Source organism: Antedon bifida, chromosome 7, assembly GCF_963402885.1.
Source record: "Antedon bifida chromosome 7, ecAntBifi1.1, whole genome shotgun sequence".
In the NCBI taxonomy this organism is placed as follows: Eukaryota; Metazoa; Echinodermata; class Crinoidea; order Comatulida; family Antedonidae; genus Antedon; species Antedon bifida.
The window spans coordinates 3,472,929-3,489,216 of record NC_136232.1 but is presented as its reverse complement, the minus strand read 5'-3'; the positions used below and the strand labels follow the sequence as shown (position 1 = coordinate 3,489,216).

The window sequence follows — 16,288 nt, the reverse complement described above, 5'->3', positions numbered from 1 at the left end:
ACAATTTATTTTGGATATACAGTATTGGCAACTGTTTTATGTGCAAGATAGGCCTACACATTTTATGTCAATTTTTTTTGTCTTGTGTGAGTTCTTCTCACGTTTATTTAAATTCTCATTGATGAATATATTATATACATATAAGTACATTTGTGACAATTAAAAGTAAGTGTTTAAAGTAGTTAAAATACAGGTATATTTACATAATAAGATGCCAAAATTCAGTATTAACCATATTTTTTCTCATTTAAAATTTTAGATACGATGTTAATTAAAATGTAGAAAAACAAAATGGCGGTAAAATACATGATTAAAATTTTCTTGTTAAACTATCTTATTTGTGTTCTTATTTGTGTTCGAGTAGAGAGGCTATTTTATGTCAATTTTACTACAAAACGAATTGATTGACTGATAGCTGGCCGTTTTTACAAATGGACGAGAATGCCTGTAAATGGTTATGCCAAACTTCTAACATATCATAATTACATAACGTATGTAAGCATAAAAACAATTTTACAATCACTCACAAACAAAAAAACACAATTTAACAATCAATTGACGGCACAAGTCCGTAGTCAATGAACAATCACATACATTATAATATACAAAGCATTCTTTAACGTTAATATAATTACATTTAATTGTATGTTTTTGTACGATATCGGATCACCTAAAAAACACACAACGATTGATTCGATTGAAAATATTTATTCGTCCAAGTCAATGTTTATGTCATAATATATATGGTGGCATTTATCTTACACCAATGTTTAACATAATTTTGAGAAACTAACATAATATTTCTGTTATACTGTATATATATAATTATAATTTACATTAAATCTAATTAAAAGTCTTCCTTAAGTCATAAAATAATGGAAATATCAATAAAACATTTCACCTCCCCCATACTTTACTTATAATCGATACATGAACATAATTTAATACTATTGAATTTCTAACATAATGTATGCATGTGCATGTATGTATTATGGCGGTATCCGCCTTCCATAGACAAGATAGAGGCATGAGAATAACACAAATGCATGTTAATGATTTGTTTATTGGAATGACCGGGGTAATAATGTTCAGCGCTTAGAGGTTTCACAACATTAGGCGCTATATAAATCCAGAATATTATTATTATAACGCCCTTTTCATAGCCGTTCATTGGGTTTTCTAAACATTTGTATGTATATAAATAGAAACTAAAGAAAAAGATTAAACATGGGAAAAAAAGCGAAAGATAGAAACATTTATATCTTGATACTACGATTAGTGAACAAAATGAAGTAAATTTGTTTTATCGCAATAACAACTTGAGAAAGAAAGTTTGAATTAATATACAGTTTAATGTAATCATGGATTTTGCAGATTTAAGTGACTTAACACAGTATTACGTAGGCGATTGAGGTTGGCGATTGCGGTTTATCATTGCTGTAGGACATGAACAGATAAAAGTAAAGGCGACATTATCTCGAACCGACAAACGGTATATAAAGATTAGAAAAAAGTACGAACCAACCTGGATGAGTTAATTAATTAGTAATACATTTAGCCCTCCAGGTTACTGAATTAATACACCTGAGATGTACATCTATCACAATCAAAACCATACTTCTAATTTTTCATTCAAGGCCTAAAATAAATATTTTGAAAATGATTCTTTCTTTCTTTAGTATTTAATAAAGGATCATGGCAAACGTCATTCGACTACAATTACTGCAGTAACTTTTCGTTTACATCATTGTTTATGCACAATTATTTAGCAAGTAAAACATGTGTAGCTAGGCCTACTGTATAACTGCAGTACAAAATATATTTATGTTTCTTAAATGGTCAAAATTTAAATAAAATATATAATCTTCAAATAAACACTTTTGTAATTTTAAAAATCAAATTCATGTAACGTAGTGCTTACATACGACACGGAACTGTTTAGTTTAATGTAGGCCTAAACATCATCGTAATAATCAGGTGTATGATTACACGCTCTCGTCTCTATATCGAACCAGGGAAGAGTTAATCGGACTTACACACTACTCGCTTCAATCGGCGTTCAGACGTGTGTGGTATACGTTATATCATATATACAATACTGAACAATCGGATTTATATCGGAGGTGCATCGGAGTTAACGAAACGGAGGTGCATCATAGTTAACGAAACGGGCGTATATCGGAGTTGACGAAACGGAGGTGCATTGGAGTTAACGAAACGGGCGTACATCGGAGTTAACGAAACGGGCGTAAATCGGAGTTAACGAAACGGGCGTAAATCGAAGTTAACAAAACGGGCGTACATCGAAGTTAACAAAACGGGCGTACATCGGAGTTAACGAAATGGGCGTACATCGGAGTTAACGAAATGGGCGTACATCGGAGTTAACAAAACGGAGAAATAAGAGAGTTAACCAACACATGAACACTTACGTCGGATATGATTCAGATTACCGTAGCTTACGCTTAGCTCAAGTGCGTGTGAACACAGTAAACAAAACTTGAAGCTACCTAAACTGATTGAATGCTACTCGTAACTTATTTTGTCATTCATTAGGCATACTACAACCAACAAATGTACCACAACTAAATGTACCACGGCGGTTAGGTAAGCATAGCGGTATTGTACTTGATTAGGAGTCGAAATTAATTTTCCCTGCAGCCATAAGTCAATTTAACATCAATTTTAATTAATTTTTAACTTTAGTACAGGTATTAATAAAATTGCTAAACGACCAAAACTAATAGACCTGATTAGATGGCATTATACCTAAGTAACATGCGAAGCAGTCAAAAATAAACGCCGCATTAAAGACACCGCGCGGGTATTGGATAGTGTGTATGTGTAATAACAATTACAATAAATAAAACAATACTATTGTGGTATTGTTCTAGGTTTGCAGTTTAACATACTGCCATGTATTTTTTCAAATAAACCAAAATAAATATAAACACATTTCTGTCATCGGCAACAATTTGGCAAGTATTAATAGGCCTACTACAAATTTTGCTAGCGTGGTATGTATATCATTTTGTCGACAATGCATTGGTTAATTACTTACTAACAATAACGTTAGGCCTGCAAAAAGGAAATTAATTTAATTAATTTTAACGAGTGAAAATGCGTTTTGTTAGATGATGAACCTCTAATGGTTCTAGTGGTAGAAGGTAGAAACATTTTGTTTGGAGTAAGTGTACACATCAGGTTGTTGTGCACTTAAAAGAACACAGTGCATGTTTCAGAAGAGTAGGGGGAATCACCCAGGTGTACTTGTCCTCATCCCCTGTCATTCACGGTAAGCACAGCACCATGGCTGCAGTAGGTCTGTGGGAGGACCTAAGCAACATTTCCTCAATTGAGGTGAATATTATCAAAACTAATTCAAGAGACTCACACATTTTTGAAGAGTCGAAACGACCAATACTTTTACCAGATGATCGCATTAGCTAGGCCTGCACTGATCTGGTGCTTCGCTGCTAGAATCGTCGTCTGATCCTTCTGGCATGCCAGATATCCTCTGCGCCATATTCATCAGAAGCACCTCTAAGGGGTCTGCAATCATCCTCCTCTGATTGGCCAACGCCGCTGAATCACAATCTGTTACGTTTCTGTTACTTGCCTTTCCATCCTGAAAAATTTAAATACATTTGATATTTGAAAAAACAAAAATATATAAATATTTTTATTTTTATATTTTTTTTGTAATTTGTTACATTTCTTCAACTTATAATTTAATTTAAAGTTTAAAAATAGACTAAATAATAAATATTTATAAACTGAAGGGGTGAGGTGGTGGGAATATGCATGAAAGTTGAAATTAACTTAAATGAGGCTGTATAGTGAAATAGAACATTCACATTTGTCACTTATAACACACCTAAGTAATTGATTGTATGGGTTCGAATCACGTGGCGTTGTTATTCAATAATTGATGTTCCTCAGTTGAAAAAAAACAATGATTTCATTAACAAAAATAAATTGTTAAATATCCATTATCTGACAATTTGCTTTAAATTACATTATATTATATTGATCCAATTTTTGGTAAAACTATTATGTGACATTAAAATGGCATATTAAAGTACCGTAATGTATATATTTTTCAGAGGGAAAATATATCTTCAATAATGCAGGCTCATATAGTTAATAATATGTAAAAGCTGCAATGTGTTTAAAGTAGAAATCAAATGCCAGACAACTAAGAGAAGAATGAGTTTTCAACGAAAGCAGCCTTAAAGATGTATTGTCCCCCAAAAACTTGAAAAATTAAGATTAATTAAATCAGACTTTGAATAGGTTATTTTGTAGTTTTACTAAAGTGAATCACTTCCGTAGAAAAAAATAATGTTTTAACTTATAAAATAACATGATAAATGGTTAAATTCAACCAAAAATCCATTGGCTGGCAGCCAATTTGAAAATCTTTTGCTTTAAATTCCAGTTTTTTTCAGGTAAATAATTTCTTTTTCGATCCAATTTTTGGTCGAGGTCAATAACTATTATTGTGCCTTTACTATTATAATGTGACATTAAAATGGCATATTCAAAAAAAAAAATTTAACAAAATTATTTTTCAGGGGGACAATACATCTTTATACTACACGATTGAAGTTGCCTGATCACGTTTCTGCCTAGTACAAAAAAAAGAAATAAGAAGGATGCTATTTGCCCTAAAGCTCTCGTCACATCTCCCTGATGATTCCAAGAATGTCATTGATTAAGAAGATGTGATGAATACTGTTTAATTAGTTCAGAAATGTGATATAAACGTATTACATTTTCACAATTCTAATGAAGCATTTAATCAAAATTGCCTTTCGCCACACTGAATTTAGATAACTTTAACAGGAAAATGCAACTTGTGTACTGAATATTAATAATAATAACATGAATTCTTTTGGGACAGTGGAAACCCAACTCTAATAATATGGATCTATCAATAATTAATCTATTATTATATAGACCAAAACATTCGAGCAAATTAATTATATTTGTTATTAATTAATTATAATCTTTAAATAGATAATTCTGTTTAGATTTTGGATATTGTGAAGATTTGAAAACAATATATATAGTAATTTTTTATATTATATTATTTTGTCCTTTGTAACTTAATTCTATCAATAATTTACACCCAATTATTCCAATGATTGCTAGACCGAAAAATCCTACCAATTAAATTATATTTATTATTAATTAGAAATACTGTTTAGATTTTGGATATTATTATTTTTTCCAAATTAAATTATTTGCATAAATTGCATCCCAGCTGTTAATATTTTGGGAACAGTGGTAATTTAATTCTATTAGTTACAGTAATATTAAAATCCAATATTTAAAAAAAAAATAATATCTATACTGTATACGAAAAATCTCACCATATAAAATATATAAGCCAAGTCATTCAGGAAATTTAGGATCTAGACTAAGCAACCCACGCTTTGCATAACTCCATGTACTCACGTACCACAAAAGCACCATGGGCACTAGATTACGAAGGTCATTACGGCATACATTCACTGGCCTGTTCAAACTCCCTCCTCCAGCGTACAGTGTTTCTACTCATACAAATATGGGGTTTTATTTTGCTGATCAACAAAAAAAAATACTTTTAACAAAAATATAAATAAGGATATTCCATACTTACTTCTGGTTGAGGCGACCATAGCCTTACAACAGGATCAATGCCACTTGTTGCTAAGTAACAGCTGGTAGGGTGTGGCTGTAGACAGTTAACAATTGAATCATCGCCTCTAAACACCTGCATAATGTTAGTTGATTTTCTATCCCATATAAAGAATGAACCATCGTCTGATCCAGCTATTACAAACTGACCATCACTGTAAAAAATGTTGTTGAGGTTAGGGAGCTTTTGATTCGCAATGACCTAGTACATCAGCAGTACATTTTTCATTACAGTATTTGCCCCTTGTTTTCGTCCACTAAAATTTACTGATTACCCAAATTACATATATTAATTTATTTTGTTATTTATTAGACAGAGAAAAAAGTTTGGTTTAATTTTCGAAATGTAATACTGAAGGCCAATTTACACAGAAAATTGTGCGTTTGTTCCACGTACAAGCTATTATTTGCTCTTCCCCTACCGTTACTGATCGTCAGTGTAAATGAGCCTTTATACTGTACATGAGTTTTCTAAAGTGGTTGGTGCTAAAAACTGTGGTCAGTCTAACACTACACAATTAATGCAATCAACAATGTTTTATTGATGACAACATAAAGTTAAATATGAGCCTGAAATCTGTAACAATTTCTATTTCATAGCAGATCTTCATCTTCTTAAGCTCTATCTATAATATCAAACTAGTTTGACAAAAAAAGTGTGATGTGCCCAAATATGGTAGCGATATGTCCAAATATGGTAGGGATATGACATCATCATGTCCATTATGGGCAAATCACATTTTTTGTCGCATAAAGTCCACTCCACTACCTTTAATTTGTGTTGTTAATGTTCACTTTATAAAAATATATATTTTACCTGCCAAAGAAGTTTGCCTCTTTAATGTCTGTCGTAGTGTTACAGTGTCCGCAATATCTTTGTTGATAATCCCATGATTCTGCTCTAAGCGCAATCTCATGTTGTGAGAGTTGAAACTCCCGACCGCTGCGTCCAAGTCGAAGTAGAGGTGAAGTGCTCTCCTGATCCTTACCAGAATCTTTTTTAAATTAAAATACCATCACATTTGAAAGAAAATATTCTTGATGTTTATATATATCTGTGCCTCCTTTGATTTTATTTCTTTTATTCCAGTCCACTTAGGCAGTGAGTATCTGCTTTATATTCTCATTTTTTCTGGCTGTTTTACTTTATTGTTTTGATTTAGTTTATGCTTATTTCTAACTACTGTACTATCTTGAAATCCAGCCACTGTTACAATACACAGCATTGTCATTTTTTCAGTAATTTGCCTTTAGATTTATATATTATTTATTTATATACTGTACCTTCTTCGGAATTCTTTTTCTCACTCAGACCCTTGTCTAAGACTTCACAATCCTTAGTGTACTCTGGAAATTTGACTTTAAATTGTTTAAGGCAGTCACCAGCCTCTGTGAACCAATTCAACTCAAAGAGGCACTGTGCCAGCCTAAATTGAGCCTTCCGATGTGATGGATCCAGAGAGAGGGCTTGATGACAGTCTCTAACAGCACCATAGATGTCACCTTCCCTAGATAAAAAGACATCAATAAAGGATAAGAAACTGGGGCTATTAACAATGTTGTTGCAAAGGTTTTACTATTTACTCCAGAGCGGTTTTAAAGCGGTTGTAGTTCCAAACCTTACATTTCTGGTCATGTGGATACCCCATGTGTATGATGCCTCCAATTATAAACAATTTGTGTAAGGAACAAAAGTATAAACCCACTCTATTAATATAGTTAATAAACAATAGAGATTTTAAACCTGGATCTTCTCTTTAACTAACCATTTCCGCCTTTGATAGGCAGCTGCCCTGTTGGCGTATAGTATGGGGCTGTTCGGTGCGATTGACAAGGCTTCATTGTACAGACGTATTGCATTTGTGTAATCTTTTTTCTCGCAGTAGAATTTATTTGCTTTCAGCTTTAAGGACTCGGCCTTAGCTGGCAGTTCTTTTGTTTCTCTTGCTGGAAGACATGACCTACAGTAAAAATTTAGATAATGAATAATTAAGTAGGGATGCAATCCTGTTGCTGTGAAAAGTATGACCTACTCTAAAATGATTAGTATCTCTTAAAGCTATGTTACCGCCAGACGCAGGGGTGTGAATCACCAAGTGTTGCTTGTTAATTCCTGATCAAAAAGATTCACTTGCAGTTGACAAATGCGTACAACAAATAATTATTTCTGTTCACCCACTATATGCGCATCAAAGTCTAGGCATATCTGAAATAGCACTGTGGCTAAGGAGCAACATTGTACATTCTGTTATTTTATCAGACAAACAAGGAAATTCAGCTAATGATCCAAAAATAATTTATTTAATAATTTCCATCATCAGTTGATTTGATTTTCTAAAGTATGGTTCCCACTCGAGATGCAAAAGTGTGATTAATCAATCTCGAGTCTTGCTTATGATTGGCCACATAACTTACTGTGCATGTACGTCCTTGCATTGAGTCTCTAGTGTGAAACAAGCTTTATCGATAAATAACTAAATACTGATAGTTTGATAATGAAAGGTCAAATTACTCTTCTAAAATCTGAAAATCTTTTTTCACGTAATACTAAAGTTCCAAATTTGTTTCCTATGCAAAACAAACAATTTGACTTTCCAAAAAACCATACATTGTGGGCCAGCCCAAATATGTCCAGTTTGAGTTACCTTATTACTGATGTAGACGTTCCATTATTATCCAAGTTGAGTTTCATCTTGCTGTTTGACGCAATACTTTTTGTAAAACCATTTGACGAGTGAACTGATGTCCCATTTGATGATAATGCTTCTGCCATTGAATTAGACACATCTGAAACAATACCGTAAATCTTCTAATTGTAACCCTGGGTTATTATTATTTTATTGTTTTTTAGGGTGGGTTACTATTAGAAGGGGGGGTTACTATTAGAGTAGTGGGTTACTATTACTAATCTTAAATTAAGCACCTGAAAATAGTAACCCACTCCAACTTTTCCGGTCAACAAATCATAGCAAATTAATAAAACAGTACGAATAAATAAATTTGTTTGAACTCTAACTTTATTTTATAAACTCAAAAACACTCAATACTCCCCACTCCCGAGATCAACATGCATTATCTCCTTGTTTTCAAAATACAGCTGCATCATAAACGACCAGTCTTCATAAATGTAATTTTGTCAATAGTTTTTGTGACTCTAATATTAACCCCCATGGGTTACTATTATAGATTGACTTATAAGGTGGGCTACTATTAGAAGGGGGTGACTATTAGAGTGTGGGTTACTATTAGAGTGTGGGTTACTGTTTGAAGGGGGGTTACTATTAGAGTGTGGGTTATTATTTGAAGGGGGTTTACTATTAGAGTAGTGGGTTATTATTATAGATTGACTTATAAGGGGTTACTATTAGAAGGGGGGTTACTATTAGAGTGTGGGTTACTATTAGAAGATTTACGGTAAGTATAAAGTATTGAAATATACCTTTGCAATAATTTTGATTGCTATTCTTTAATTGCAGAAATAAACTAAACTTGGTACAGTATATAAGATGAGTCCTGTGTTTATTCTGTGCATAAGGGAATGAGCTGTTAGGAGCTCATTGTACTAAGCCTAGGCATTATGTGATGTGGTGGCCAGTTCCTTTCTACGCCGCCTTATCCTCCCTAGTGTTTTCAACAAGGTACTCATTTACAGCTGAGTGGACTGGAAGTTGTCAGGAAATGAACCCAGGTCTCTCTGTATGACAGTCAACTGTCCTAACCACTCGGCTACCAAACTCCAAACTTACCTATACACATTCCATTATTATTGTGTAGTACATAATCTCCAATTCTGAACCGCTTCGGTTCGTTCTGTTGCACTATATCAAATAAATAAACTTGTTCACCGCCCAAATTAACCAGTATCTCCTTTCCGTTTGGACTGAATGTTACATACGTTGCAACTAGAGATGGGTAACGTCTTCTTCTAACTTCCTCTTTTGAAGGCAAATGGGCTAAAAAGTAGATAAAATATTAATAGTTATTCTTGATTTTTAATGATGATTATATGATATTATTATTCCCCAGTTATATTTTTTATGGCTGCATTTATTCTGTGTATGGGCAACAAATGGCCAGAAATTACTTTCCCACCAAAAACCAGCAAATAAGGCAGCTACTGTACCAATCTCTGGACAGCCCTACACAATTAGGACAACTACCCTCTGAAAAACTACCCATTAAAAGTTCTACTCTCTAGACAGCTACCCATTAAGAGAACTACCCTTTGTTCAGCTAACACAAGACAACTATACCCTTTGCACAGGTACTTCTTAAGACATCTACCCACTGGACAGCTACCTCCCTTAAGATAGCCAGTACCTTCTGGATAGCTACCAAAGTTAAGATAACCCCATGGAAAACTACCCCAGTAAGAAAACTACCTCCTCAAGACAACTATCCTCTGGGTCGGGTTGGGTATGTTTCCTGTAAATATGTCCAAAAATTGTTTCTTCAATAGTGCCATTTATCTGGCAACATGAAAATGTATTATTAATTATCCATACAAACTGATAGATATTTTAGGGATGTTCTCACCAGCTACGAAATATTGCACACAACCATCAGGTAAATTGCCTTGGGCATCAGGGTCTGGTGCTGGCGTCTGCCATGGCGACTCATGTCTTTCATCTCCGGAAAAACGCACTGAATGCGGAGAGAGCATTCTGACATCATACAGCCTAACATATGGATCATTAGCACCAACTGACAAGGTAATAAAATGGATAATAATGATGACATGATTAAAAAGTAGCTGGCAACTTAAATTTAAAAAAATTAAAATTTAATATTTAAACTGGTGGTTGTAATTCGATTTCCAGATTTGGCTTTTAATAGTAATACTTTGGCCATTTGTGGAAAACAATAGAAAAAGTAAAGATTTTTGCATAACATTTATTTTTATGTACATTTACACAAGATGCGAACATTTCTTTTTTGTTTTAGTATCCATCATTTTGGAATTCGCCATAACCAAATTAACCTAAAGAGTCATAGATACCACTTTTTTCCTAACAATGTACCATAACACATTATTCCTTGCTCCTTTTAATACCTTCTTTGCCCCTTTTTTTTAGAATGGATCAAGTCTAAGAGTGGTTAAAACAAATGTAGCACATTACCAGCAAGTAACTCGGGTCTGTATTGGTTGATGGCCAAGCATTTACACTCTGCATGATTCCCAATGTATGTATTTAAATTTATCAGAACATTCTCACAACTATCTCCGCATGTATGCTGCATGCGAAGATCAAATTGCCTGAAAAAAGAAAACAAGAGATGTGATTATGCTGAACAGATCAGAAAGTGACAGATACAAGAAAGGCCTGTGATTCTTGAATTCACAACCCTACACATCGCCATTTTTGTGGTCTCATTTTTCAAATATCTTCAATACAATACATATACAGTTGTTTAAATATGGCTTTTGTTAGTACAGTATTTTGAATATACAAAGCCTGCAAACCAATAGGTCAGGGGTGGCCGGAGGATGCTCTCTCACAATTTTAAAATCCTGGATACTGTATACAGTGTATGCATATTGAAAAAATGGTACTTCTTTAGATGTTTTTTTGACTTTTATAATGTTTACCTTGGACACTGCATGGATCTGTTCTTTTAGAATACCAAACTCTAATGATGTGTATACATTATTCAGTAGAACCCATGTTAACCTTTGGGACCCAACAAAGTGTCCCCGAATGGGGGTAGGGCATAATGTTGAAACATACAAAGAATTTGATTTGATTGAGAAAACAACCCTACCGTATTGTTCCATCCTCTCCAGCACTCCACAGCATGTACGGCGTGTTTGGGGCAGTTGCTAGCCTCTTTGCACGGCCTGCATGGCAACTAAAAGACTGAGTTGTCTCCCCTCGGCTTACATCATGAATTCTCACCTTAGTGTCAGCTGCACATGTTGCTACAATGTTATCATCTGAATCTGGTAAAAACTTTGAAAAAGTACATAATAATGATGATACGGCCGTACTGCGTTGAAACACCGGTTTTCATCAGATCAGTGAAGTTAACACATTTAGGACCGGTAGCGTTCATGGAAGGGAGACGTCTGGGAATACAGCATTGGATGCTGTATAGACCGGAGAGTGATGGTGTAATGGTAAGGAAATCAGACTAACATGTGATACAGTAGGCATGGGTTTGATTCTGTCTGTGTGTTGATTGTATCCTATAGATACTTCACTCTTATAAGCATTATTTTTACAAAACATAAAAAATGGCAGTCTCTTTTTTTTTTACAGCTATTGCTTACCTTTATTGAAAATATATTTCCATGATGACCAGTTTTAATAGTAACTAACTTTTTGTGAATAAATGGATTCCATATAATTGTTTCCAAGTCATCGGAACCACTTGCCAATAACCTGAAATTAGAATATAACATTTTGGCCCATATTTCAACAAATTCAATGACAAAATATTATACTTATTCATTAAACAGTGGCGCTAGGTGATTAATCAGAGCTATTGATTTAGTAAGTGATGTACTGTGTGTATGTAAAATGTAGAATCCCTTAAGAAGAGGAAGGCAGGTATGTAGCTGGAGTACAGCAATGGGTGTCAAGAGGTTATAGGTGGTTGGGGATAACAAAACAGTAGGAAGAGGTTTCTTTGATGGTCTAATTGTGTTGGTTGGCAACAAAACCGGACTAATGTCAGAAATGGAACTACTGTAACTTGAGATCGAAGCACTTACGTTCCTTTTGAGTTCCACTCTAAACAGTTGACACATCCTGAGTGACCCTGAAATATAAATACCAGTAGTTAATTTGTTTCTCCAACCCAACACAAATGTTGATGGTGGATGATGTAAGATAATTAATGATGAATTGATATCTATTAGATGATATGAATCAAATGATAAGATAAGGATGCTGTGCTTCTGCGGGTGATGTCAGTGACGTAACGCAAGGAGCAGCTTCTTGTTTAGTACTCCGAAAGGCCCTTCCAACACTGAGTAATTGCATCGGGTTGCCCATGCTGTGGGGCCTCTTAAGCTCTTGGGCCCCTGGGTTTAGCCAGTGAGCGCTCATAGGCGTTACACAACTGGGTGGTGTACATGATGAGAAGAAGATGACGGGATCATGAGTCAAGTTTGTGGATAATGCAGTTGAGGATGATGATAGGAGGAAGTTAAAGATGTATTGTCCCCCAAAATTATGAAAAATAAAGATTTTTAAAATCGGACTTTGAATAGGCCATTTTGCAGTTTTAATGAAGTTGTTCACTTCCATAAGAAAAAAAACGGGGGAAAAAAATTATTTCACCTATAAAAAGACAAAATAAACAGTTAAATTACCCAAAAACTCATTGTCTTCCAGACAATTTGACCATTTTTTGCTTTAAATTACACTTTTCTCAGGTAAATAAATTTTTTTCAGACCCAATTTTTTGTGAGAGTGAATAACTATTATGTGACATTAAAATAACATATTCAACAAAAAAATTTAAAAAAATATTTTTTTAGGGGGACAATATATCTTTAATGATAATGATTTATACATGTGAATTGATTATGAAGAGCAAAATAATGTGTTACATAGGACGATGTTAAATATGCTTCATGTTATATCCAAAGTTTGGATATTTAGAAAGATGATGGATGAGGTAATGACAACAATCGCCACTATACAGTAGTGTACAGTACATTACAGCTCTGTCTACACTATCAAACTTTAGACAACAAAATGTAATATGCCCATATATGGACATGATGATTTTGGGCACATCTTTTGTCAAGCTAGTTTGATAGTATAGACAGAGCATAAACATCATACAAAAGAAGAAGTATGAGTCTTCTTCGACTAACCTCAAGCTCTTTCTCCAGACCAAGCCGACTGACAAGCTTTGAAGTGACTTGCTGTGTTCGCTGGAAATCGGTATGGTCTTTTGCCTGTCATAAAAGAAAAAAAACTTTGCTTTTATTGTAAATATTATGTGTAAAAACAGCAAATAGATATATATCAGATATTCTGGTCTGGTAAAACACACATAAATATTAATAACAAATATTTTTAACTAAACGTTATATTTATTTGAATTAGTTGCGATGATCGATCTTAATAGTAATCGGCCTGCTTTTGGTTATTATTACTCATGGCTTGAAATGACAGACTCTCGAGTCGTACTCACCTGAAACTGGCGATTTCTCAACTTTCTTACAATATTAATGTCCATTTTATTTCATATAATAATACTGTAGTTTAGTCTAAAGAAAGTATATACAGTATCATCTAATTATTGTTCTTGTAGTAGCTATTTTCATCAGTCATTTACGATAAGTAAAGTCTAAGTAGTAAGTTTAATGAACTTTGGCCTTGCAATAGTGATAGCCTAGTAAATTATAGCCTGTAGTGGGCACAAGACATCGGATTGCACTCTCTTAATGTGTTCAGGAACGCTCACACACATTCAATTTTGTGGGCTAGCCTAGAGATTTTCGGGTGGTTCGATTATAATTGTCATGTCATTTTTCACTACAATAATGGATCAGTAAAGATATCAGACACTTCCGTTGGATGATGATTATTGCCAAACGTTTCCATTTAAATGTTAAACTTTAAAGAAGAAATTATTAGGCTAGGCCTAAGCTACCACTTGATCGTCGCTCAACAATGTTTACAAACAACACAATTAAAAGGCTGTGTGATCAGCTGTGTCAGATCACGCCCTCTATCGTACGTAAAATATTAGTAAATCCAGCAGCTAGAAAGATTCAACATGAAGCTCATGGGCTTCTTTTCGAAAAGAATAAGTCCAATCTAAAAAATAATCCCATTCCCTGCTTTGCAAAAGTAATCTTTAAATAAGAAGCCAATTTCGAAAATAAGCCCAACAACAATTCCAAAAGAAGACCCATATGCCTCAGGTCATCCTTTCGCAGATAAATTAGGGTAAATGTCGAGAAATAGTCTAATTAATATTTTTTTTTATTTGTTTTTTTTTTATTTTATACACATCCAACAGCAAGCACAAACTCGCCAATTACAGGATGAATAAACTATTTATAATTTATCGTGCTTATAAACTAAGTCTCATTTGGGGCTTAGGGAGTGGAAGGCAAGCACGTCACACCACCAAGCTACAGCTCCACTATTAGTGTACCATGTCAGGATAGGATTAGGAGGAGCAGTACATCCCATCTTCCTTTATCAAATTCATTGAAGTTTTATATTAAACAAAAATTGAGAATTATGCCTACGCTTGTCCAAGTTAGTCCAAGCCTTTATGACTGGTCAGTAGGAATACGCGCATAGGCCTAATTGAAATCAGGGCATCCAAATAACTGATGATCTAAGAGACGGAACAACTTCCGCCTTCACACCATCATATAGCATTTTGCTGTAGCCTCATAATACTGTACACATTATTTTCCGCAAAGGGTGAAAGTTGCTTGCAATGGTTCGCTGACTAATTGTCAATATAATGACGCCGGGAAACGCGTCACGTCTGCAAAGGAAACGACATTTAAGTAAAATGTAACGCACTTTTACCTGTTTGCCTATAATATACTTTTACACAAAGTGTCTGACAAGCAAGATAATCATGTTGTATGAATATACTCCATTAAAATAATTACTCAATAATAATAATAATCATTCATGCCATATCTAAAGTCAAGATTTGAGAAACTGAGCGAATACACAATAAATAGATTTAAATCATGTCAATCATTAACATACACAGTGCATATCTAATGTCAGGTTCACACGTACGGCGTATTTAGCTTGGCGAAACAATCCTGGCGTGCAAACTAGTGGCGTTGTTAACTCCAAGGACCGTCCTCGATAATTATAAAATACAGTAAAAATTGTATAAAAATGCTACCTTGATAAATTGTAGATTATGTCATCAATTCTATTACAAATAGAAATGTGTTATAATAAAATGTTGTGTATAATATACCTACCTGGATTTTTCTAGACTTTTAGCATGTTCATATAGGGACCTTATAGAAATTCATTGTGGTGAAATAAATTCTGTTGCAATTTTTTCAACCATATTTTATAGTTTTCCTCTGTACTATTATATATCGATTTTCATAAATACGAAAAATAGATTTGTATTGTAATATTATTAAGAAGATATGTCAGAAAGTTCAGACTATCACTAAGATTAGAGGAATAATGAATTAGGCCCCCGGGTTTACATTTCCCTCCCAGAGTATGTAGCCTATCAAATTAACAGTGGGATATTTAAACACGTTCTCAATTCTCATGGCAATAGAATCTTAGAGAGCACACTCGATCATTTCAGTTTAGTTGTTATGAAACAAATGACAATGACAGCGTAGGGCTGTCATTTTAACACAACAGTATATGGTCAGTCCTTTGAGGACTTATATCTAGGCCTACACACAAATAGAAATGGAAAGGGAGAGTGGGTGAGGGAGCGTATCCCCCGTGCAGACGTCGAATCAAAGTCCGTTCAAGTTGTCACACTGATGACAGGCCTCAAGATCGTATGTCTTGTTATCATGCTATTAAGTTATGTAGGAAATAACACTAAAGATAAACATCCTGGTTCATCAATCACAATTCGTAGAAATCATTAAAAGATCATCTTAAAAGATGGTCGGAAATTG

The 16,288-nt window shown here is 34.1% G+C and overlaps 1 protein-coding gene across 1 annotated transcript; it reads right to left on the bottom strand.

Annotated features, from left to right (window-relative positions):
- Positions 1 to 1,472: 1,472 nt before the first annotated feature.
- LOC144847935 (WD and tetratricopeptide repeats protein 1-like) lies at positions 1,473 to 14,299 on the bottom strand. Its single transcript, XM_078704531.1, has 14 exons — positions 13,837 to 14,299; positions 13,514 to 13,597; positions 12,401 to 12,447; positions 11,957 to 12,068; positions 11,449 to 11,636; positions 10,806 to 10,942; positions 10,222 to 10,389; positions 9,432 to 9,638; positions 8,331 to 8,472; positions 7,452 to 7,646; positions 6,970 to 7,193; positions 6,503 to 6,680; positions 5,648 to 5,840; positions 1,473 to 3,628 (listed from the first exon to the last, which is right to left on the bottom strand). Exons 1-14 carry the CDS (start codon positions 13,879 to 13,881, stop codon positions 3,443 to 3,445), a joined length of 2,106 nt encoding a protein of 701 aa, XP_078560657.1. The 5' UTR covers positions 13,882 to 14,299; the 3' UTR covers positions 1,473 to 3,442.
- Positions 14,300 to 16,288: the final 1,989 nt, after the last annotated feature.

Excerpts from the sequence above, each read along its gene's own strand:
- LOC144847935 (XM_078704531.1), bottom strand. The coding sequence starts at position 13,881 with ATGGACATTAATATTGTAAGAAAGTTGAGAAATCGCCAGTTTCAG. Across the intron at positions 7,647-8,330 it reads ACGTCTACATCAGTAATAAG|GTCATGTCTTCCAGCAAGAG; the intron begins GTAACTCAAACT and ends TTTTTACTGTAG. Across the intron at positions 5,841-6,502 it reads GAGGCAAACTTCTTTGGCAG|TGATGGTCAGTTTGTAATAG; the intron begins GTAAAATATATA and ends CATTTTTTACAG.